This window comes from Hemibagrus wyckioides, linkage group LG07 (genome assembly GCF_019097595.1).
Source record: "Hemibagrus wyckioides isolate EC202008001 linkage group LG07, SWU_Hwy_1.0, whole genome shotgun sequence".
Taxonomy (NCBI): domain Eukaryota; kingdom Metazoa; phylum Chordata; class Actinopteri; order Siluriformes; family Bagridae; genus Hemibagrus; species Hemibagrus wyckioides.
Genome location: NC_080716.1, coordinates 10,204,535 through 10,231,163, shown reverse-complemented (window position 1 = coordinate 10,231,163; position 26,629 = coordinate 10,204,535). Strand labels below are relative to the sequence as shown.

At 39.2% G+C, this 26,629-nt stretch overlaps 1 protein-coding gene across 2 annotated transcripts in view; it reads left to right on the top strand.

Moving 5' to 3' along the window:
• The first annotated feature begins 4,948 nt into the window (after positions 1-4,948).
• lpin2 (lipin 2) overlaps positions 4,949-26,629 on the top strand; it is a 28,775-nt gene continuing 7,094 nt past the window's right edge. The window contains exons 1-13 of one of the 2 annotated variants that reach the window (XM_058395774.1): positions 4,949-5,253; positions 14,697-14,897; positions 19,355-19,450; positions 19,692-19,996; positions 20,116-20,223; positions 20,331-20,457; positions 22,203-22,521; positions 22,819-22,918; positions 23,181-23,362; positions 23,452-23,545; positions 23,634-23,796; positions 25,344-25,423; positions 25,743-25,899. In XM_058395774.1, coding sequence (XP_058251757.1) covers positions 14,706-14,897; positions 19,355-19,450; positions 19,692-19,996; positions 20,116-20,223; positions 20,331-20,457; positions 22,203-22,521; positions 22,819-22,918; positions 23,181-23,362; positions 23,452-23,545; positions 23,634-23,796; positions 25,344-25,423; positions 25,743-25,899 — 1,923 coding nt within the window. In that variant the 5' untranslated portion in view covers positions 4,949-5,253; positions 14,697-14,705. Of the gene's footprint in view, positions 5,254-8,349; positions 8,594-14,696; positions 14,898-19,354; positions 19,451-19,691; positions 19,997-20,115; positions 20,224-20,330; positions 20,458-22,202; positions 22,522-22,818; positions 22,919-23,180; positions 23,363-23,451; positions 23,546-23,633; positions 23,797-25,343; positions 25,424-25,742; positions 25,900-26,629 lie in introns of those variants that run through there. The other variant, XM_058395773.1, reaches the window with a different exon arrangement.

Below are 26,629 nucleotides of genomic sequence, written 5' to 3'. Positions count from 1 at the left end.
CAGAATAACACTGCTGTAACAGAATAACACTCTGCTGTAACAAAATAATACTCTGCTGTAACAGAATAACACTGCTGTAACAGAATAACACTCTGCTGTGACAGAATAGCACTCTGCTGTAACAGAATAACACTGCTGTAACAGAATAACACTCTGCTGTGACAGAATAGCACTCTGCTGTAACAGTATAACACTCTGTTGTAACAAAATAATACTCTGCTGTAACAGAATAACACTGCTGTAACAGAATAACACTGCTGTGACAGAATAGCACTCTGCTGTAACAGAATAACACTCTGCTGTAACAAAATAATACTCTGCTGTAACAGAATAACACTGCTGTAACAGAATAACACTGCTGTGACAGAATAGCACTCTGCTGTAACAGAATAACACTCTGCTGTAACAGAATAACACTCTGCTGTAACAGAATAACACTCTGCTGTAACAGAATAGCACTCTGCTGTAACAGAATAACACTCTGCTGTAACAGAATAACAGGTAACAGAATTACACTCTGCTGTAACAGAATAACACTCTGCTGTAACAGAATAACAGGTAACAGAATTACACTCTGCTGTAACAGAATAACACTCAGCTGTGACAGAATAACACTGCTGTAACAGAATAACATTCTGCTGTAACAGAATAACACTCAGCTGTAACAGAAGAACACGGCTGTGACAGAATAACACTCTGCTGTAACAGAATAACACTCAGCTGTGACAGAATAACACTGCTGTAACAGAATAACACTGCTATAACAATAACACTCTGCTGTAACAGAATAACACTGCTATAACAATAACACTCTGCTGTAACAGAATTACACTCAGCTGTAACAGAATAACACTGCTGTGACAGAATAGCACTCTGCTGTAACAGAATAACACTCTGCTGTAACAGAATAACACTCTGCTGTAACAGAATAACACTCTGCTGTAACAGAATAGCACTCTGCTGTAACAGAATAACACTCTGCTGTAACAGAATAACAGGTAACAGAATTACACTCTGCTGTAACAGAATAACACTCTGCTGTAACAGAATAACAGGTAACAGAATTACACTCTGCTGTAACAGAATAACACTCAGCTGTGACAGAATAACACTGCTGTAACAGAATAACATTCTGCTGTAACAGAATAACACTCAGCTGTAACAGAAGAACACGGCTGTGACAGAATAACACTCTGCTGTAACAGAATAACACTCAGCTGTGACAGAATAACACTCTGCTGTAACAGAATTACACTCAGCTGTAACAGAATAACACTGCTGTGACAGAATAGCACTCTGCTGTAACAGAATAACACTCTGCTGTAACAGAATAATACTCTGCTGTAACAGAATAACACTCTGCTGTAACAGAATAACACTCTGCTGTAACAGAATAACACTGCTGTGACAGAATAGCACTCTGCTGTAACAGAATAACACTCTGCTGTAACAGAATAATACTCTGCTGTAACAGAATAACACTCTGCTGTAACAGAATAGCACTCTGCTGTAACAGAATAACACTCTGCTGTAACAGAATAACAGGTAACAGAATTACACTCTGCTGTAACAGAATAACAGGTAACAGAATTACACTCTGCTGTAACAGAATAACACTCAGCTGTGACAGAATAACACTGCTGTAACAGAATAACACTCAGCTGTAACAGAAGAACACGGCTGTGACAGAATAACACTCTGCTGTAACAGAATAACACTCAGCTGTGACAGAATAACACTCTGCTGTAACAGAATAACACTCTGCTGTAACAGAATTACACTCTGCTGTAACAGTATAACACTCTGCTGTAACAGAATAACACTCTGCTGTAACAGAATAACACTCAGCTGTGACAGAATAACACTCTGCTGTAACAGAATAACACTCTGCTGTAACAGAATAACACTGCTATAACAGAATAACACTCAGCTGTGACAGAATAACACTGCTGTAACAGAATTACACTCTGCTGTAACAGTATAACACTCTGCTGTAACAGAATAACAGGTAACAGAATTACACTCTGCTGTAACAGTATAACACTCTGCTGTAACAGAATAACAGGTAACAGAATTACACTCTGCTGTAACAGAATAACACTCTGCTGTAACAGAATAACACTCTTTTGTAACAGAATAACACTCTGCTGTAACAGAATAACACTCTGCTGTAACAGAATAGCACTCTGCTGTAACAGAATAACACTCTGCTGTAACAGAATAACACTCTGCTGTAACAGAATTACACTCTGCTGTAACAGAATAGCACTCTGCTGTAACAGAATAACACTGCTGTAACAGAATAACACTCTGCTGTAACAGAATTACACTCTGCTGTAACAGAATAACACTCAGCTGTGACAGAATAACATTCTGCTGTAACAGAATAACACTCAGCTGTAACAGAAGAACACGGCTGTGACAGAATAACACTCTGCTGTAACAGAATAACACTCAGCTGTGACAGAATAACACTCTGCTGTAACAGAATAACACTGCTGTAACAGAATAACACTCTGCTGTAACAGAATTACACTCAGCTGTAACAGAATAACACTGCTGTAACAGAATAACACTCAGCTGTGACAGAATAACACTGCTGTGACAGAATAACACACTGCTGTAACAGAATTACACTCTGCTGTAACAGTATAACACTCTGCTGTAACAGAATAACAGGTAACAGAATTACACTCTGCTTTAACAGAATAACAGTCTGCTGTAACAGAATAACACTCTGCTGTAACAGAATGGCCCCATTCTGTAACAAAACAAAACTCTGCTGTAACAGAATAACACTGCTGTGACAGAATAACACTCTATTGTAACAGAATAATACTCTGCTGTAACAGTATAACACTCTGTTGTAACAAAATAATACTCTGCTGTGACAGAATAACACTCTGCTGTAACAAAATAATACTCTGCTGTAACAGTATAACACTCTGTTGTAACAAAATAATACTCTGCTGTGACAGAATAACACTCTGCTGTAACAGAATAGCACACTGGTGTGACAGAATAACACCATTCCAACAGAATAAAACACCAGCTCTACTGGTCAAAAGACTAAAACACACTGACTTTCCTAACTGCTACTGTATTAACAATTCATTTACGTAAAATGAAGACCATTAAGGGTTGAAGACCATTACTCAAGTAAGAGTAATATGTGCAGTCCGATGAAAAACTACTGAGCAATTACTGTTTACATTACTTTTTATGTCTACAATTGACACAGCTAATCTGACAATGTTCTATAGAAATGCATTTTTTCCAGCAATTACATTAACTAATCATATGGGTTGTGCCTATGATTAACACTATTTACAGAATGGTAATATTATGTGCTTAGCTAATATAGGGTTTTCAGTAGCTTGTGAGCTAATGTTTCTAACTACCTAATTAGTTATCTATCAAAGATGCCATACATACTGAGTGCTACCTATAGGCTCTAGCAGCACTTAGATATACAGTATTTAACACAACAGACAATCAATACTGAATATACAAAGCTATAAAACATCAAACGATCTGGCTAGCTAGTCTAGCTCACTCAATTAGCTAATAGTTAATATGGGCTAATATCTCCACAGATTTAGCTTGCGTCATATTAAAGATACCTTTAATACCTTTAGTAACAGTTATAATAATAATAATAATAATAATAAGAATAAGAAGAAGAAGAAGAAGAAGAAGAAGAAGTAGAAGAAGAAGTAGAAGAAAAGAAATAAATCTAACACATGAAACATGTACAGGCCTTAAAATTCCAGCAAATCTCCATGTAAAACATCCCCCCACATTCCTGCATCATTATCATGCTGGTATCCTTTGAATTGTTTAAAATTGAAAATATCTTATATATTGGACCAGGGATGCTCATCTGTCTCCATTGTCACAGATATATGCTGCTGACTAAATAATTGGTGCCTGAAGTGACATTCTGGCAGGGAACTGCTTTATTTTGATAGGGTCTCAAAATTGATTTATTTAAACTTTACACATACTGCTTTTATACCGCTTTCAGCAGTGCACAGGGGTCAGCATGGGGACTCTGACTGGTGTGCGGCTATGCAGTCCCATACACAACAAACTGCGATGCACTGTGTATTCTGACACCTTTCTGTCAGAACCAGCATTAACTTCTTCAGCAATTTGAGCAACAGTATCTGTTGGATCTGACCACATGGGCCAGCCTTCGCACCCCATGTGCATCAGTGAGTCTTGACCGTCCATGACCCTGTTCACCACTGTTCCTTCCTTGGACCACTTTTGATAGATACTGACCACTGCAGACCGGGAACACCCCACAAGAGCTGCAGTTTTGGAGATGCCCTGATCCAGTGGTCTAGCCATCACCATTTGGCCCTTTGTCAAACTCGCTCAAATCCTTACGCTTGCCCACAAAATGTTCACTTGCTGCCTAATATATCCCACCCACGCCCAAGTGGTTAAGGCTCTGGGATGTTGATTGGAAGATCAGGGTTCAAGCCCCAGCAAATGTTGGGCATTTGAGCAAGGCCCTTAACCCTCTCTGCTACAGGGGTGCTGTATCATAGCTGCCCCTGTGCTCTGACCTCAGCTGGGATACGTGAAGAAAAGAATTCCACTGTGTTGTAATGTATGTGTGGTGATAATAAAGGCTTCTTCCTCAGTTATATATATATATATATATATATATACATACAGCTATAACATATTTCAATTCATGTAACAGATGATGTTATTGCCATCATTTCTTTTCATTTCCAAATTATACATACTGTTCTTTTCATACCACTTGCCATATGATTTGGTTCATTTTTAACATGATGAATATATTTCATCAGAGGTTTTTAAATTAAATTCACAAAACAGGTGTAAACTTTTGCATCCGGCTGAGCTGTGGACCATAAACACAGTGCACAGGTCAGCCACACGCATGACAACGGGATGCCGCGCTGAATCATGGGAAGGGTCTTTTACAGCGGCCACGGTCGCGCGTCACACAGCGCCTCACCGCCGCTGCTTCAGTCTACCGGGCGCTGGTTAGAGCTGATAAACTTGTATTATGATTTAAACCACACACAAAAAAAATCCAAACGTCTTTCCGTGTTTTATTTTTCTTTCTGATGAAGGGCAGCTTTGCTTCTGAGCTCCAGAAATGAAAGGGTAACATTTACCATCGGCGAGGAAGCTAATCAGAAAGCGGAACCTGAACATAAACAGCAGCTCATCTCATCTCACCGCGAAATTACAGCGTCTTCAGATAAGGTGACTAACAATCTTATAAGTGTGTAGATTAACACTTTGTGGTCTGTATCAATAGATGTGCTGTATATATCTCTTAAATCTCACCGGTTGACGATTAAACTTAGATGCTCATGTGTAGCTAGCCGGCTAACAGACAGGTCATATGATACAGTATGATGAGTGACTGTCGCCTGTGTAGAGTAGCCTGCTAACATCCAGCTAACGTCAGTGATTCAAAATGGCTAAAACGCTATTTGGTTATTTTTTTATTATTAGTTATACTACTAGGTACTTGGTGGTTGAGTAATCAGGTTCGTTTTTAAAGCGATAAATAATCCAGTCCTTCCTAGCTCGAGCTGAACGGATGCCGGTTTGTTTGCCAGGTAACACAGGCAACGCTTTGTGGCTTGACAAGCTGGTCTAGTTTCCCTGAAAAACCTCTCAAAGTAATGACAATACACGTTACAGAACCACTTCTCATTATGCTTATTTTGCTGTTAACTGAATTATATAACCTTCGTGTACATTAACAGACGTGTTCTGCGACAGTGTGTCGAAGTTCACTCACTTTCTTTGCCAACTCATCATTGCACTGTGCCAAATAGCATGGCGGCGTCTTCTCATATAACTGACTGTATAGAAGCAGTGAAAGTTTTCCTCTTCTCCTCCTTCTCCTCCTTCTCCTCCTCCTCCTTCTTCTTCCAAAGGCATTTGTCCTCATTCAGAAGTCGAAATATGGCACCATCATGCTTAAAATAATTCACATAACACTTCTAAGTTTCACTTTTGTTTGAATTGGAACAGCTGTTATGTTTTTCTTTAAGATACTCCAAGCCAGTAGAGGATTTTCCCCAGTGTTTGTGAAGCCATTTTTCTGTCACTGAGATCCTTTTCATACTCTTGCACAACTTTCCTTCTCGAAAAATAGCTTACAATTACCTAATGTTGTTTAAATAATACTCATAAGTCACACTTAAAATCGCACTTTTAAGATTCACGACCGCATGAACACATCTAGGTTTATGATTTTGTTCTCGGTGATACAAGTGAAACTTCAACGTTTAGGCAGCTTTCAGAAATTCTTTGTGTAAAAAGGAACCAAATTGTGTGCTTAAGGAGACATATACACTATATTGGCAAACGTTTTGGGACACCCCTTCAAATCATTGAATTCAGGGGTTGGGCTCGGCCCCTTAGTTCCAGTAAAAGGAACGCTTAATGCTTCAGCATACCAAGACATTTTGGACAATTTCATGCTCCCAACTTTGTGGGAACAGTTTGGGGTTGACCACTTCCTCTTCCAACATGACTGTACACCAGTGCACAAAGCAAGGTCCATAAAGACATGGATGAACGAGTTTGGTGTGGAGGAACTTGGCCTCAGCCCTATAGAATACCTATGGGATGAATTAGAGTGGAGACTGTGAGCCAGGCCAATACTGGGACGTCTGCCTTTACATGCACATGAATGTAATATGGAGTTGGCCCATCCTGTGCAGCTATAACAGTTTCAACTCTTCTGGGAAGGCTTTCCACACGGTTTAGGAGTGTGTTAATGGGAATTTTTAAGCGTTCCTCTAGAAGCGCATTTGTGAGGTCAGGCGCTGATGCTGGACGAGAAGACCTGGCTCACAGTCTCCACTCTAATTCATCCCAAACGTGTTCTATCAGGTTGAGGTCAGGACTCTGTGCAGGTCAGTCAAGTTCCTCCACACCAAACTCGCTCATCCATGTCTTTATGGACCTTACTTTGTGCACTGGTGTACAGTCATGTTGGAACACGAAGGGGTCATCCCCAAACTGTTCCCACAAAGTTGTGAGCATGAAATTGTCCAAAATGTCTTGGTATGCTGAAGCATTGAGTTCCTTTCACTGGAACTAAGGGCCAAATCCAACCCCTGAAAAACAACACCTGTGAATGCAATGATTTGGAGGGTTGTCCCAAAACTTTTGGCAATATAGTGTAGTTTTCAGTGAACCACAAAATATCTTGACCAGAAATTACATCTTCAGTCACATCTTTAATATTTTATTAAGCACGTGACCTCAGAGTTATATGGTTCTGTTTAACATTTGGTCAACCACATAAACTTAATCAAAGAGAGATCAAGCTGTTTTCGCTGTGATGTTGGTTGGTGGTGAAATATTTGAAGAAATTATGATCTCCAAACTTATAGATAAACGTGGTTTTAAATGCTTGTGTCTGCTATCTTTCAAGAGGAATACGAGATGAGCACATCTTAGGCAGCCTTGAGGAATCATTATCCATGCTCTGTGTACAATCTGAACAAGAAAAAAAAAACTCGAATCTTCAGTATGGCCAGCTCGTACAGACAATAACGTTTACCACTAAATGTTATATTTCCATGATATCATTTTGAAATAACTGACTGTAGGCCATGTTAAGCTGTAAATGTAGATTTTAGTACTCTAGAGTTTTTGCTGGCTGGAAGGGGAGAATTTAATGCCCAAAAGGGTCAAGATGGCATATTGATATATTGTTACAATTGAATCAATATTGACACTTGAATAACGGTGCTGTAATATTTCCGTAACCCTAATCTAAACCTGTTTAGCTGGAGCTGGTAGAAATGATTTGCTTTTCTCAAGGACTTTTACAAAAAATGACACCTAGACATTGCGGGTCTTTGACCTGAAGAATTGATTAGGATCTGAGAGAGAGAATTGAGTGAATAACAGTCTGCTGTTTGTGTAGTCCTGTTTTTCCTTTGGTGAGGAGCTGAACTTTCACGTCATAAATCGGGTTGAGTTAGGATAAAGGGTAAAATTCCACTCTGTCCTCAGTGCTAGTTGGCTGTTTTCACCGAAGCCCAAGTTCCTCATGGTAAAATCATTAACAGGACTGTGCTGTATTTGAGTCAGGAAGATGGCCTCTCAGTGGCGGTGGTAGTGGTGGAGTTCATTCCTACACAACATGTGCATGCACAACCCTTATCAGCAGCCTCCGTACCAAGAATCACATGCTCTTATCTGTCTGTAAAGTGCTGACTTTCTGGCCCTGTCCTCATGGGTCATACAGTGGGCGTGCTTTTACCTCATTGGATGACTGGAGTCACTGCATTAGTGAAACGTTCAAGAAAACATCATTATGTAAAAAAAATATCCAATAATGCCAACCAGTATAGATTTGTACTTGGAAGGCCAAGTGCATGCTGCCTGTGAGGTATGTTAGGATGAATGGGGAAACAGAAGCACTTCCTCCGATTAAAATGCGCTTGAGGTGTTGGCTGTAATGAAGCGATTGCATTCTGGGACAGTATTAGACCCCCCGTGCAATGGGACTGAGGAAGACAACAGAGAGCATGATGACTCTTCAACCCTAAAGTCAGCTTGGTCTTTTGTAAGTAAACCCAGGGTCTGGACTTGGCATATGAACTCCTTTCTATTTTGATATGCATAAATACATGCATCTCTTCACTGACAGATCCATATTTCCTAACATGGTAAATTTGGACTAGTTTTTAGATCTTTGATCTTTAGGGTGGTGGTAATTTTCCTTCATTTCTTCTTCATATATCCTTAAATGGAATAGGTTCAACAGAGAAAACCTTCCAGAAAAGTGAAAGCTTACGTTTTTTTTTTGAAAGATAGTTTTCCTTTTGCTTTCATTATGTGTTTATTCCGCTGAAAGGTTTATCAGATCACCATGATAAGGGCTTTCATCCTTATCACAGTTTTATAGTATTGATAATCAGCACCACTGTAAATATTGGCATGTCCACTGATTCGACTGAAAAAAATCATTGAATAATTATTAATAAATATCCAGCCTTTACATATTTAGATATTTCAAGTAAGGCTGCATGACTTGGACTTGAAATGACTTGAAATGTTCCTTTCACTGGAACTAAGGGGCCGAGCCCAACCCCTGAATTCAATGAATTGGAGGGGTGTCCCAAAACTTTTGGCAATACAGTGTATATACTGTGTACAGTAAGCCCTGTTTTATATGTAGTGATGTTTATTAACAATTGCATAACAAGAGACTCCTGCTACGATTCGATCGTGTAAAAATTGCAACAAACAGAGGTGTAATATTTTTTTTTTTTTACTACAGGTTCACCATATTTTAAAAATAAAGTTCTCTCCAAAATCTGATAGAAGTCTCTGACCTGGGGGAAATGATGGATTGAAACATCATAAACAGAAACACCTCCAAATTCGTAGATCACAGTGGCATTGGCCTGGTGTTGTCTTAAAGCTGATGAAGAGATTATTTTTAAACTTTTACAGTGTGGCCATATAACATAAAATGTGTGCCAGCCGTTCTGATCCAGAGCGTGTGCTCATTATACTGTTTTTCTTTAATTCTGTGGGTTGCACTGTTCAGGGTTTTTCGTGTGTTGTGCAACTGAGCAAGTCCATTAAAGGGAGGCTGATTCCCGCAGTGTGAATTTCTACCATACACATTTTCGGATTTTTGCTTCACAATGCATCCCTTTTTTATAACTTGTGTGTAAAATATAAGTGACCTCCAAAAAAATATTTTAGAATGCTGATTATTGTCTTGCTATACATTGAAATCTTGACTTTCTCTTCTTCTTCAGCAGGTGTATATCACTGTTTTCTACGAGTGATATTGTGTTTTTAAGCACGGTCTCCATGGCATCCGAGTACATTTTGAAGAGTTGTCTTTCTGAAATCGCCAGCCGTCGAGGGATTTCTGTTCACACACAATTCCCTTTGCTCATCCACTGTAATCCCTGGTGTGAAATGCGATACCAGCTTTTGGGGTCAGCCATTGTAGACTGCAGGTTTTTTACTTTTTCTTGGCATTATAATCTTTGTTTTCAATAATAGTTGTAAAGGATTTGAGGCCATGAAGACATCATAGAGCTCTGATACCATCTTCTGTGAACGTATAAATCTACAAAACTTTAGAATTGACTTATTTGTTTGTTGATGTAGATAATAAGTTGCTATAGCCTATACACCCTTTGGTCAATTCCCACCCACAACAGCTATCAGCCAGGAATGTTTAAAACTATTGTATGCTTCCTCTGAGATGCATGATGGTATCTTTTCCAACTGCTGCTGATGCTGCATCATGGGATGGTGTAACATGCAGAGTAATTGACTGAAGAGAGAGAGAGTAATATGTACAAGTAATCTGAACGCTTTTCTGTTGAGCCACTTAGGAGCTCTTGTGTAAAAGCAGTGCCGTTTTGCTCCTGCCATGGTACACTTTTTTTTGTGTATGCTTACGTTTGCATTTTAGTTATTCATGTCCAACAAGAGGTCTTAAAATTGGCAATAATATGAGTTACTCAAATAATTCTACTCCCTCCTGTTGAAAGAAATGCTATTGCAAGCTACTCATGGATGGTTTTGTAATGTGACACCGTGAATTAAATTCAGGGCTACGAGTGCACACGTTCAGATTGAATTCAAGGTTGCGTCTCGAACTGCACAAAGCACACCAAAAGGCTTTTCACTCTACACTTAACCCCGGGTTACCGTCGTTATAAACCCAGCATTAACCCTGATTAGAGAAATGTTTTTTTTTTTGCCAGTGTTAACCTTGTATTGTAGTGTCTTATGTGCACAGTGTGAAACGATGTGGTGTTAGAATGGTTGTTATGGAAGATGCTTAGCAACAGACACCCTGTCAGAAACTGAACAGCAAGTAACTCATTTCACGTGAAAACCAGGACATAGTAACACTTACTTGTTTTCATAATAATAACAATAACGTCTCGGGAGTGTCAGCCAGCTGAAAATTAGCAGAAGCTGGACAGTGAACTCCTGGTCAACTACACCTAAAAAGGCCAAAATATTATCAGAAATCTGTGAAAAATAATAATACACGCTTGGTTTCAGAACAAAACCTGTTCCTTAATTTTTTTTTTTCATCGCCAATGCAAATGTGTGAGACGAGCTGTTATTTAAAGCAGTCACACTGTATTTATCCAGTCATGGTTATTAACACAGCAAATATGCAAATAAGATGGTTAAGCCAGAGTTTTCATTTAAAATGTAAAAAACCCCAGAAGTATGTGGGTGTATTGAGATACCATTCAATACAGTAGAATGCAGCTTAAGAGCTTTTCTCTACTCAGGATGCCTGAACATTTTATTATACACATGAGCAGGAGTACTGGGTGAAAGAGCAAAACCTCACAACGAGAGCTTAATCACTCTAGCTAGCTGGATAAAATACGGAAGGTAAAAGGTGTAATGGGAACACTTTGTGCGCTGGACCTTCGGCTGAATGTAAAGGCTTTCCCCGTGGCCAGTGTAGAGTTCAAAAGCATAACATCTGGCTGTTTACTTTGTGTATTTTCCAATCTATGTCCTGTGTTTTATCAGCGCTGTGTAGTTTGTCCGGTACAAACTGGAGAGTGTTAGCACACTACCTCAAAGTGTCCACAGAGGATTTAAATACAACAAACATACATCAGCCAAGCAAGAGGGACTGAATCACTTCTCATCCAATATAACAAATGTTTAAAGTAGGCTACGCGAATACTCCATGTAGGTCAGGGTGACTTACAAGAACTCAGGAAAATCATCTGAAAGTTTTTCCTTAAGTGTAAATGACACCAAAATGAATGTAGTTAGATTTTGCTAAATAGTTTTCTTCCTGATTAGATTTGTGAAGAGTATAGAGCCAATTTCTTTTCACAAATCTTAAATAAAACATCAACTATTTCAACTCTGGAAATCGATTCATGACAGCCAACCTGAGTAGTAATTCATGGTTTACCTTTTATACCTCTAACTCTTGGGTGGGTTGTAAATTTGCCTCCCAAGGGCTGAAGTGGAAATACTGAGTTATGTTTTCATATACACTGTATTGCCAAAAGTTTTGGGACACCCCTCCAAATCATTGAATTCAGGGGTTGGAATTTGGTTCCAGTAAAGGGAACTCTTAATGCTTCAGCATACCAAGACATTTTGGACAATTTCATGCTCCCAACCTTGTGGGAAGAGTTTGGGGATGACCCCTTCCTGTTCCAACATGACTGTACACCAGTACACAAAGCAAGGTCCATAAAGACATGGATGAGGAAGTTGACTGACCTGCACACATTCTCATCCTACATCATTGCCTGACCACACACATGTCAAAAATTCCCATAAACACACTCCTAAACCTTGTGGAAAACCTTCCCAGAAGAGTTGAAGCCGTTATAGCTGCAAAGGGCGAGCCAACTCTATATTAAGTTCTTGTGTATGTAAAGGCAGACGTCATAAAACTTTTGGCAATATAGTGTAGTTATAGTCATGATTACACAAAAAAAAAGAAAGCAAGAAATGTAGTCTATTTCTAGGTCCAAAGTCTTCACAAAGTGAAGTGGTCTAAATAAGGAACGACCTAGATTTACTCATTTAGACTGCACACTAGTGGCGTTCCTGAAAAAGCCCAAGCTTCCTGCTAGACTAAAATAGATTTGATGTATTTTGTCCTTTGTTCGTCACTGCAGGTAATTATCCTTATTGAACTGGCTTTCCACACCTGCTCTAGATTAGAAGAAATACTGAAATAACAGATTTCCAGGATTTTAACCCGATGAGTAAATTCTTGTTTAAAAAGTGAACCATCGTACATAATCTTAGGTTAGTACAGAGTTTAGTAAATCATCTTTGTTCATATATTTAAACTGTTTAAATGTATGACCATGTCTGGAAATGTAAACAGTTTTAAGAGCTTTATGGCATGGGTCTTTTTCCGGTGCTGTGGAAAAGAATAAAGATTCAAAGAATCAAGATTATTCAAAGAATAATGTCTAAATAATTACATTATCTGTATCTGTTTAGTGATGCAAATATCTATAGCTTTCACACAGGCAGTTTAGTCTAAAACAGAGCACAGTTCACATAAAAATTGGCAATGTGAAAGCTGTCATGTGAACAAGGAGGTGTATCATGGTATTGAACCCAAGACTACCTGTAGGAGGTGGTGTGAATTCTGTTGCACTGGAACTGTGCCGCAATTCCCATGAATGAGAACACAACTGTGGATTACTCTGGATTTCTTCAGGAAGTAGTGTGTGTGTGTGTGCGCGTGTTTTAGCTGATGACATCAATAGTTTTCACAACATACATGTAGCATGAGTGACAGGGAAACGTTGTGGGTCACAGAAGAAAGTGAGATGTGTAACTGCGCATAAGAGCACCAAATGAATATAAAAAAACAATAAATATGGTGAGTTGTACTGATGAGTAATATGAACGAAACTGCAATGGGGTTCAGTGGAATCAGTTGAGTCTGAAACCAGATCAACACTGCGGGGACACCGGGAACAATTGCACTCAGTTTCATGTATTTATATTTGGATTAAACCTGAAGTGGTCATGGAAAAACCCTCAAGAGTAAGAAATGCTAGAGCTATCAGCATAGTGTGTGAATTCTGGCTCTTCCCGTTTCTCAGCCTCAGTTAAGCCACAGTTCAGCTCGAGCTGTGTGCCTTGTATATATTTTCAAAACTGTTTTGTTGGTATTATTTCTCCAAAGGGCGAGTCAACTGTAAACCCCTCAAAGCCAACATTGTACTGTATGGCCTGTACATAGACTGTACTCATACTGTGTACTGTGGAAGGAAAATAAAGTAAACAAAATGCTGGAAAAATATACACTTGTGACCCCAGTTTGCAGTGAGCAATCTGACTGACCCTGTCTTGGAATCTGACCACACATTTGTCAGGATCCCAGTCTATATATACACAGATACTCTGTGAACGTATCTGGCAAACAAAACGGAATCTAAACTATAGCGCAGCTCTTAATGTTATCTTTATATAACTCGAATAATGCATGCATATTTGGTTACATCCCTTGTTCATGAAGTAAGTTTATTGTCTCTCAGGCATGCTTTTGTTCACCATACTCACTGCTCAGTTCAGCACCGTCTTCAAATATCACAAGAGTTGTGGTTCTGCTTAGCCTTGGGGTTCAAGCATGCAGTTTTCTCACCGTCACTTGTTTTGAAATGTGAATTAAACTTTCACTGCCAATAGAGACAGCCTGAGGGATGAATAATCTGCAGCCTCCCCACTGTGAGCCTGTACTGGTCATGTAAAAACACAGAGAGAGTCTAACCGAGCCAAACTCCTGCTTAAATATATTATATTCAGGGACTTTAAAGCTTGTATTTCAGCATTTTTGTTAAGTCTGTCCTCCAGGTTGTGATTTTGTTTCGAGGAATATGTGAAGACTGTATCTAATCTAACACTTTTTTTTTTAATGGAAATTGCTCATTATTAGCTGAAGCTTAGTGGCAGTGATTGTGTTATCTGAAACTGATGTGTTGGACACTTCAATGAGGAAGTTGTTCGTGGTAATGGAATTAATGATGCTTAATTAATTATGGAATTGATGGAATGGAATTAATGATGCTGGAATTAATGATGATTAATGATTAACATGGGAGCTAACAGACTCTTAGAAAGTGCTGATGTGTGCTGACCACCTCCTTTTCTCTCCTTGTGTCTCTGAGCAGGCAGACACCATGAACTATGTGGGGCAGCTGGCAGGTCAGGTGCTGGTGACCGTGAAGGAGCTGTATAAGGGCATTAACCAGGCCACGCTTTCGGGCTGCATCGACGTGGTGGTGGTGCGGCAGAAGGACGGGACCTACCAGTGCTCTCCTTTTCACGTGCGCTTCGGGAAACTTGGAGTGCTGCGCTCCAAAGAGAAAGTGGTGAGTGACAACGTGGGCACATGTTATAATAGGAGCGAAAGAGGGATGTGAAACTCAAGCTGTAATGTCCGTCTGGTGGCTGATATCTCTCTTACATTTTGTTTGCGAGTCTCTTTACAGCAGGATCGTCATGGTAACTGTTTCTGCTAAACCCCACCCTGCTGTCGTGTTCTAAAAGCTGCACATGAAGAACATTTTATTTATATCTTTCCCAAAATAGTCCATCATGGGTTGTGAGATTGCATCTTTTTGCTGTAAGGAAACCTATAACAGGTTAAAATGGAGGGTTCAGTTGTAGCGAGCTAGTCTGTAGCCCCTTTTTTTAAAAAAAAAAAAAATCCTCACTGTCCTGAGTTACACCCTGGCCTAGCCACCAAAACAGGTTCAGTGAGTGTAAACGCTTTATCATCTGTGGGTCTGCAGTACAGACATTAACGATATTATGAATTTGCTGGAAATGTATTATCAAGAGCTATGAAACACAATACGTTGTTGTTGAATGGAGAAAAGACACTTTCATTACATCCTTTGGAAATGTGTGTGTGGTTGTACATGTGTGTGCACTTGCTCGTGTCCTTGTGTGTGTCCTTGTACTGTTTTTTTTTTTTTTTTTTTTTAAACCTGTAATGACCTAAAATAGCGTGTAACTGTTATATAATGTCCTTGGATTAAAAACCCAAGGCAGTAATCTGCTTTACGTTATGGTTATAAGTTATAATCACTGTAGAGACCCTACATGGTACTGTGCATAACTACATCAATCAGTGGCAGCCTAATGACCTGCTCACACTTAAAATCTGTTGAACACTTAAGAAATTGTAAAAGCCAATAAAATGGCCAGTAATATAAGCATGCATTAATAATGAAATGTAAAGTAAAACACTGTGCTGCTTATTATCAGAATGGGTATTTAATTAATAATTAATAACTATAATATAATAACTCGGACAAACCTATTTTAGAGACAAAAAAATATTAAAACATGCACATTGAAGTCTTTTAATGTTAGTATTATTCCCGGGAAGTGTTTGAGCTTAGACCCAAAGCCGGGGAAATAGTGTTAGATTATCACTGACCTCAAGGTCACATCTCAGTGTCTGCCTTCACGATCATCCTCTTCGTTAGGAACACCTGTACATCTGCACACTAATGCAGTTGTCCACTCAGCCAATCATGTTACAACAACACAATGCTGAAAATGGGCAGTTAGAGACTGGACAAAAGACCAGGTGATGCGCCAATCTTCATCTTTTCAGTACGGGTGATCCTGTGCCTATTGTAGCCTGAGATTTCTGTTCTTAACTGACAGTAGTAAAATATGATCTTCTGTTGTTGTAGCCTGTTCAGCATGTTTTTCTTTCTAAGATGCTTTTCTGCTCAGTCTGGCCATTCTCCTCTGACCTCTGTGTTTTAGCTCACAGAGCTGCTGTTTAATGAATGTTTTTTTCTTTGCACACCATTCTGTGTAAACTCTAGATACTGCTTTGTGTGAAAATGCCAAATCAATAGTTTCTGAAATACTCAAACCTAGCCTATCTGGCACTAAATACATGGTCAGAGTTAAACATTTTCAATCTAATATTTGATGTGGACATTAACAGAATCTCTTGATCTGCATGATTTTATGCAGTGATACTCTTACGTGATTTGCTGAAAGGATAACTGCATAAATGTGCCGATTTACAGGTATTCCTAATGAAAGTGGTCAATGTGTGTTTAAATAACTGCACATGCACAGACAATTAAGGCTGGAATACTTCATGCTACATTTCAATAGAAGTATTCATGTATACTTCACAATACGTCCTGTTTCCGTTTTCCATAAAAAAGATCAAGTGTATTTCCATGTAGTTGAACAACAGGAAATGTAGGCGATTTTTCTTTGCATGTAGCTGACATGAGGGGGGGGAGAGAGGGGGTTGGGGGGGAACCAAAATGGTGGGGGATGAAGAAGCTCTCTCTCAACCCACAAGAAGTGAGGAGATGCTGAGAGGGAGGTTGCTATGGCAACAGGTTTCTCAGAATAAGAAGTGCCAAAGGAGGAGTGGGAATAATACCATCAAGGTTACTTACATAATAGGAAGACAAATAAAATGTGACTTTAAAAAAAAAATCTTTTCCTGTGCTCATTGAGAGTCTTAAACGGTTCTAAATGTTAGTTTCTTTTTCTACGTATTTTCACTTGACCTTGCCTTATCTCAGTCATGTAGAAGGTGTTCGGTTTAAATGAAATGTTCAGCGGTCCTCCTTCCAGCACAAGTATGCACTTGCTTTTGTCTAGCTTTAAATATTTTATATTGGGTTGGCATGAGGGACAGCTCTGGTTCAGACTCACCCCAGATCATCGTTAGTGGCATCGTTAACATTCTGGCCCTTATTTCTGCACAGAATGCCCAGATTGCCTAGCAACCTTGAAACTGGAGACAAGAGGCTTTTCCCCTAAGTGGGGGTAGAAAGACAGAGATTGAGTAAAACAGAGACTGGGCGGATTCTCTGTAAGAGTCCAAAATAAATCAGTATTCACCAGAGGGTTTAGATCACTGCTAATGTTTCCAGCAGCCAGGCTGATGGTTGAAAACTGAGCATTCTGCGTACATGATTCGGCAGTGTCAGGTGTGTGATGTGATCTCGGTGTCCATGACCAAATGCCAGCACGCTGCTCCCATTTGGTATTTATGTGGCATCGTGGCTGAGCAGATCATTAAAAATGCATTGGTTTAGCAGGAAAGCAAGGGTGGGTTTTGTTTACGAGAAGTTCGTTCTGATGCACAGAAAGCATGTGCTGTAATAAAAAGTGTAAAAAAGACTCGTTTATTCAGTAAGCGTTGATCATTTGGAAACATTTGTATCTGTTAGCAAGACCAGATACTGAATACCATTTAATAAAAGCTGCCCGATCTGTAATTGTCTGCCTTTTACACAGAATATTCTGTTTGAATTATGTGATAAACATACGGTGAGGCATGGCCCGCTCACAGCTCCAGGGTCCCCAGTTTGATTCTGAGCACGGATTTCTGTCTGCACAGACCTTTGTTTGTTCTCTGTGTGCACGTGGGCTTCCTCTGGGCTTTCTCCAGGCTTTCACATGGGTTTCCTCACACTGTTCGTTCTTGTAGGTGGAATGGCAAATCTGAATTGCCCCTCGGCGTGCACGTGTCTGTGTGTGTGTCTGTGTGTGTGTCTGTGTGTGTGTCTGTCCATGTGCCGTCCATGTCCCCACTGGTACATACATTTATTTCTCAACACTGAGCCTTCCGAAGGTATTGGATTGACTAAGCAGATTCTATTATTGAAGCTATACACTAAAGGCATTTGGTTTTGAGATAAATAATAAATGCAATGATGTATAAGAATTACATCTCTTGATATGTATATTTACATGTGTTAAACAAGTTGGAACATTTGTCACTCATGTTTCAAGTGATATTATATTAGAAGATGTGATTGACCAGTGTTTCCTTTTATTCAGGTGTGTCCTGTTAGATTGATATGTTAAATAGTTAATAGCTCTGATGTCTGCTCTTGGTTTTTGGACTGGGTTTCATCTGTGAAGACTGCATTAGTTGATAAAAGACAAATGACAAAAAAAAGAAAACAAATTAGTTGTCAAAAAAACAAAATGACAGCCAGAAAGCAAGCCATTTTGAGGTTGAGAAAATCTATCAGAATTTTTGCACAATCATTGGCATAACCAGCACAATATTTGGATTGTTATGGAAAATAAAAAGAAACCACGGGTGTCATGAAACGGGTCAGCTGAGGAAAACAACAGCATTTGATGACAGAGAGCCCAAAAACAACATCATCAACCTTCACAGGGAAGGGGTGAAGGTATCGCAATAAACCATTCAAAGAAGACTTCTGGAGCCACAAGATGCAAACATCAGCAGCAAGAATCTGAAAGCCAGACTGGAATTGACCAAGAAAAACAGAGCTGAGCCACAAAAGATCTGCAGCCAAGATTAATCTCTCTAATCTTTACTGATGATGTAACTCATGATGGTATTAGCCGAATGAATTCAGAAGTCTACAGAAACGTTCTGTCTGGCAGTTAACAGAGAAATTATTCTAACCTAACTGTGGGGGACATCAACATGCTGCAAGGCAACATCCCCAAACGCACTGCCAACCCAACAAAGCACTTCATCAAGGAGAAAAAATTGAAGGTTTTAAACTGTCCAAGTCAATTACCAGAGCTCAAGTGAGCAGCATTTCTCCTCCTGAACAGGAGACTAATGAGATAAACCCTCAACACAAACAATAACGCAAAACCACAAACGTCTCCTTCATCTTTTGAACACTAAAACAAAAGATGTTCCAATCATTTCAGAGTACATCATAACACGATACGAAGAAAAGTATCAAAAGTTCACAAACCTGACTAGGAATGTGAGCATTAGAAAGTTCTGTTGGGTTTTGTGAAGATTATTTATGATGAGGTTGTGATCTTTCCTCAGATTGACATAGAAATAAATGGAGAGCCGGTGGATTTGCACATGAAGCTAGGGGACAATGGAGAAGCTTTCTTCGTCCAGGAAATGGAGGTACAGGATGTGAGTATTTTCAAGAAAGGACTATTCTCGTAAACAAACATGTCCCCCAAATGATGAAATTCATTGTAAGTCTAAATCTGAGTGAGTAAATGGGATTTTTTAATTTGCTTCCTCGTATTTTATTTTTTTATTTATTTTATTTGGGTTTATTTAAAAAAGTTTTTCCAAGAAAGTTATGATTACGGAGAAATAATGTGATTGTGTTTCTCTTAAACTTAAAGTGCACTTCTCTCCAATTCAGGAGACAGTCCCAGCTCACCTGGCCACCTCTCCAATCCCCACTGAGAGTCACATGTTCTGGGTTGGGAGTGACCGGGGTACGACTCAGGGTTTAGACATTGACCCTCTGGACCTTGAGGAGCCCCCCGAGCTCCCCGCGCCCAGTACAGGGACGGCCAAGAAGAAAAAGAGGCGGAGAAAGAAGCATAAAATGGACCCCCGGCGTGAAGAGATGACTCCTCCTGCCTCTGTCGGTGCCTCTGCAAATACAGAAGACATCTTTGAAATGGATCTCAGCACGGATGAAGAAGCCACTCCCAGCACACGGTGACTATTCACTTCAATTACAGTTTTTATTTCACGTTTCTGTGCAGAGAAATAAGAGTGCATGATTTTTTTTTTTTTTTTTTTGTAAATGAATCTTATTTTTAACTCTTATATTTTAGATCGTCTTCAATTAGCACATTAAAAGAGGTTGAACCCAGAGTACCAGCAGTTCGTCATTCTCCAGAGACCTACCCTTATTCTGATGGAGACTGGTCACCGGCTGACAGGTAACTGCTCATTTAATCCCAACACACAGGAACGCATGCTCTAGATGAAAGACGTACTCTGTGCTTGAATTTACTTCTCTCTCTCTTTTGCATTTACTCACGTGTAGTCACGCCATGTCTGAGGCCTTCTCCCCCAAGAGCGACTCTGAGCTGGTGATCCGGCCCTCAGAGAGCATGCTGAAAATGGAGTCTCACATGCAGTGGACATGGGGAGAGTTCCCAGAACCCACACGGGTATGTCTAATAAATTTGCATAAGACTGGCTGAAATGTGGTGATATGTTTATTTATTATTGTTATTTTTGTAATAAAATGGTTCAACACTTTGACTAAGCTTTTCCTGTGGCCTCATTTTGGGAAGGAGACCACTGTTTACAGTGCCATTATGCAATTCAAGTCTTTTTCATTTTAATGCTTTGATTAAACAGCGTGTTTAAATTGAATGATTTATACCACAGTGCTGCTTAATTCTTGATTCTCATTAGAAGTGATTCATTTCTTATAACAGCACAGCACTGACAGTAGTGCCAGCTGAAAGGCAACAGGTTTATATGAACCTGTGCTCCTTGTAATATATGATTGTTTCTATAGTAACCGCTTATTCACAGAGATTTCTACTGTATAGGGGACACTTCACATAATCTAAGGTTGAAATATAAAAAAATGTCTAAAAAGACATAAAACGTTTTTTATGGAAGTGTTTTTTACACCACCGTAACACTTCAGTGGGCATGTAGAGGGTGGAAAGATAAATCTGGAAACAGACACTTCACAGTAATTAACTTTTATTTCTTCTTCATATGGTATAATACAGATGTTTAGATTGAGTTCTGTTTCAGCTTTGACATGCAGCATGCCTCCCTTCCTGTCTAACCAAATGTGTGAAAACCCACTCAGTATACATGCACTGTATACCCAGTATAATTGAGGTCATTTATGCGATAAGACTTTCAGAGAGCTTAGTTCATTGTATGATTAATGGTACACTTATCTGTCTTGTTATGTACATTCTGTCCACTTATCTTATGACGTGACATATCAGGTCACAACACCCTGGCCCAAAGTACATTCACAAATAATAAGAATCAGCAGTAAGACAATCAAACAGATTTAAGCATAAGAGACACTAAAGGAATATGAAAAAGTTCCACAGTGTCAGTGCTTTGTAAGAGTCTGTAACAGTCTTTAGAGCAGAAGAATTTGCACTTTATGGTTTCTGTGTACAAAGCTGCATTTTATATCTTCTTAACATCATGAGAGAGAAAACATAAGAGGCGGTTTATGGCTGCTATAAAAAATGTAAACGGGAGCTTTCACTGCCATTTTACAGCATTAATTGCAACTAAAAATGATTTTCTTTTAGTAAGACTAAATGAAAATTGTTAACTGGCAAATTGCTGTGGTGTAAGATGGATCAAACAGCAGCATTATACCACTTCACATCTGTCATTTTCATTTAAAAAATGTAGTTAAGAAAAAAGGTCTGTACACAGGGACAAAAAATCCCTAATTATTCCAAGATACAACTCCTTCCTGTTGACCTGAAGGAAAATGTGGCGCGATAATATATGGAATAAAATAGAGCCTAATAGGTAAACTAGACAATTTCATTTTTAATATGGTCTGCAAGATGTTTCGGTCTCTTTCTTTCATTTCAGCCCTTTTGCTTTCTCTCTCTTGCATTTCAAATTGCCTCCTTGCATGAACATTAACCTATTAAACCCCCAGTACCCCTCACTGGAAATCCAGACTAGTATTGCTTACCAATTACTTACTTCATTTATTAATGCAGATAACTGTATATCGTTCCTAATAATTTTACTCTACTCACTGAATGTCAAGGGTTTAAGTGTACATTACTTTCTTAATAGTTTAGTCAATATTGAGAGCTGGACTAGTCAGCTTACTTTTAATTGTATATATTTATGAGTTATATTTAGCACTTATCTCTCATTCTTTCCTTCAAAATATTTCCACTAGATGGCCAAAAAAGACAAGACGGAACTGCCCAAGACTGTGACCATAACACCCTCAGAGAACACTCATTTCAGGGTGATCCTGAGCTCTGAGGCCATGGAGCCTGAGGCTGATGTGAAAGACATACTGGAACCTGCCCCCATATGCACTATTGTTAAGCCTGAGCCTCGTACTCCAGCTACCCCAATCACCCCACTAATGTCTTCTGACTGTGTCACCACTTCCACGCCCTCGGAGCCCCATCATACTGCTGCCCCCAACCCTCAAGCTGGAGCCATGATGGATGTCTGCCCCAAGACAGACTCTCCCTCCAAGAAGAAAGGTGAGCTGATTGTAATCTCCTTGATGCATTTTAGTGGCCACTTAAAAAATTGTCTCTCTTATCCTTTGCAAAGCAGTTACAACGGGCAGTAATATTTTTCAAAGGAAGCCTAGAAGTGGTGGGGGGTGGGGTGTATTTAATGGCTAATTAGCAGCACTTCCTGATAGGATCTAATCTGAATCAGGCAATGGTTGATGTTCGTGATGTTGGTAAAAGTGCTGTAAATGCATTGACTGGAGACTGCTGAACTGTGAATCTTGCTATTTAAGAGCACTGCTTTTGCTATCTGTTCTGCAGGAGTACCAAAGAGAAGTCAGCACCAAGGGCCTGAGGACATCTACCTAGATGATTTGAACGTGCTTGAGCCTGATGTGGCTGCGCGCTACTTTCCCAAGAGGTACACAGAAGCTAATAACTTATAGCCTGTGGCTTGTTAAAATGCCAACTCATGTCTTTCTGTACAGTGATATCCGAGTTAGCAAGTATAAGCTCTGTCATGTAGCTTTTTTTTTTTTTAGAGAAATCCTGGATCAGCCTTTTGTTTTTACTGCTAGCTGGCCTGTGAACATTGCTGACTGTGCTTACCATGGATCTATTTTAAGACTTGTTTGAGGATAATACTTACAGGTGTGAGTGTGTGTATGTTTGCGTGTGTACAGTGACTCAGACTCCAAGCACTGGATGGACTCAGGGATGCGTTCAGGTTCTCAGTCCCCTCAGTCAGTGGGCAGTGCTGCGGCTGACAGTGGAACAGAATGCCTGTCTGATTCGGCCTCTGATCTGCCCGACGTCACGCTGTCTCTGTGTGGAGGGCTTAGTGAGAATGCAGAGATATCCAAAGGTACACACACTACTCTTGGGTCCCCAGTATTCTTCATGTTTGCAAAAAAGGGGTTAACATCATGTTTTTTTGGTATCCCTCTTTTTTAGAGAAGTTTATGGAACATATCGTCACCTACAATGAATTTGCTGAGAATCCAGCCATTATAGACAATCCTAATTTGGTGGTGAAAATAGGGAACAGGTAGGAGAATTTTTATAATTATTAAAAAAAAAAAAAATCCTCATAATTTGTTCATAGTAAATATTTTAAATGTATTGTTCCCCTACAGATACTACAATTGGACATTAGCTGCACCGTTAATTTTAAGCTTGCAGGCTTTCCAGAAGAATCTACCCAAAGCTACTGAGGAGGCTTGGGTTAAAGAGAGGATGCCAAAGAAGTCTGGCCGCTGGTGGTTCTGGAGGAAAAGAGCAGATAGCACTATCAAGCAGGTAATGCTGTTAAAATTATACAGTCAGCTCATCAGTTACTGGCAAATTAGTATTAAAAAATGGGTCATAATCTCTTTTAAAAAAAAAAAAAAAAAAAAAAAAAATATATATATATATATATATATATATATATATATATATATATTTATTTTAAATATCTTTGTGTTTAATTAGAATAATCCCACCTGAACTTTAATTGAAGAAAAACTTTTTAGCCCACACATAAATAGTATTGTGCATTCAGCATGTCCTGCATCTACCCTTTGCAAACTGAGCGCTGAGCCTTCTCCTATAACTAAATAGGGAAAAAACAGAAGATAGCATCCTCCAGTCTTTTTTGTGGATCTTTTGCTTCAGCTCACCTCACAGGTTTTCAATAGGGTTTTTAGTCAGGGAACTGGAATGACCATGTCGAAAGCTTGATTCTGTGATCAAGGTACAATTTTTGTTTGGATTGTGACATATGTTGTGGATCACTGGCCTCCTGGAAGATCCTGCAATAAACCAGTTATATCTTCTTGGCAGAGGCAGTCACAAAGAAAAGGCTTTCTTCTGGCATGCCTTCCTAGTAGTCTGTTGGCATGGAGCAGGTCTAATTATAGATTTGTGCAGATTTTCTTCATACATCCAGCTGTGAGCCTTAAAGAAATTTCTGCTTGTCTATCCATCCTCCTTTCTGTGTGTGGGGACAAAGTATGCGTCCTCTTCCAAAAAGGTTCTCATTGTTTTGAGTCTTATTTATTACCCTAAACAAATTTGTTTTTACCTAAATTTGCCTAATTTATGAAATCCACATTTTTGTCTTATTTCATTTGTATATTCTGTTTCATTTATTGATGATGCCTTTGTGACCACTTATATTTTAAGTAAATAAACCCATCTTTACCAAGGGTGCCAACATTTCAGGAGCTGACTGTTACATTAGCTCATACTTTAATTATTATTCATGACGAATATCTTATGCAGCAATAATCCACACAGAATTCAGGGAACAATTGATTTTATTCCTATCACAGACCTACCTTCTTTTTTGATGCTCTTTAATCACTGTTTGCAGGCGACTTCTTGCCTCTTGTCTCTTCTAGGCTAGTAGATTCTTTGCTAGCAGCAGAGTTATTTTTGTAATTCTTGCCACAAAGCAATGACTGATGTTTTTGTTAGCATCTGAAGCCCCTTTATTTGCTCTGAAGCATCTTCAGTTACTCGCACATCACAGTGTCTACCTCCGTCCAGCAGTTCGGTAATTAGGACTCCACGGAGTGTGGAGTTTTACAGGCTCAGTGATGATGGATATAAACAGAGCAGGCAGCTCATTACACTCAAGGTTTTTCATCAGGAACAAATTGTAGGGCTGTTGATTAGCGTGGGCTCATGTTTTCATTCGCTTGGGTCTTTTGTGGTGTATGATTTTGCAAGACCAAATAACAAACGGAAAAAACAAAATGTGTTTTTCTGCAAGAAATGAATCTGTGTTATGTGGTTCATTTGATTGTGTAGTAAGCATCTGCCTCTTCTGATCTGTCTTGCTTTGCTGTTTTTGCCTTTAGTCTGAAAATGCAGGAAAACTGGAGATGAAGGAGGAGCAACTGAAAGAGGGTGAAACCTCCCTGGAAAATGATCCCTGCAAGTAAGACAACATCTCACTTCCTGTCACATAGCTTGCTCTCTGAGTGGGTAAAAGGGCAGGATTTCACTATGGTCCGTTAGACACACCCAGACAGAAATGAAAGCGTAAACAACTATGAAAACCAGATAGATCGCCTTGTGTTAACCGTCTGCCAAATGCAATGAAGGTAAATGATTAAGTGACTATAATTTTCTCCCAGTTGAATTTTCCCAGATTTGCCTTGCAGTGAGCTATCCTAGTTTCTTATAGACTTTTAGAACTAGTGAATGTTGGTGTTAGTACATGTTATTCCCTGACCAAATGATTACCTTTTGTTCAGAGTGGAGTCCAGAGAATCATCCAGCGATGAGGAGGGGAAGGAAGTGAGCGCAGCTGCTGCCTCTCTGGAGCGCTCGGCTCAGACTGAGCCCCAGCCTCAACCGCAGCCTAGCACACATTCCTACAGGAAGTCCTTGCGCCTCTCTTCTGACCAGATTGTGAGTCTCCATCACATTTTCTCTACTGATGTGAATATAGATCTGTTTCAGCTAGTTTTACCCGGGTGTGATTTTAATCTGTGATTAAGACAATTAATACTAAATCAACTTCCAACATGTACCAGATCCTGGCCTGTTTATATTTGAATAAATTTGCACATTTCACATCTGCTATGCAATGCAGGTCATTCATATATTCATTCAAAATATTTTATTCATTTTGTTCATTCTGTTCATTAATGTTAAACTGATCTTAACATAATATAGGCTATAGAGATATAGTGGTCAACTGGTCAAGACTGACTTACTATAAGTGACACGCCTGTTCCTCTAGAAACTGTAAATTGGTCTAATTTTACTTTTTTTTTTTTTTTTTTTGGTTAATTGCTTTTGTTTTTGTCCTAGTCCTGATGATTTACAATTACCCATAATGTTAAAACCACCAGGTAGAGAAGTGGCTGTACCCATAGATACAATAATGGCAGGAATTCCAACCGGTAACTGGTCTCACCTTGGAGGTTGCAATCTAACTGGCAAATCCACATTACACATACATGCACTGGCTTCCAACATACTTTACTTATATATACCGGTGTGTGTGTGTGTGTATATATATATGTATATATATATATGTATATATATATATATATAAAAGTTCAGCATTTCACACTGTTAAATATATATATATATATATATATATATATATATATATATATATATATATATATAT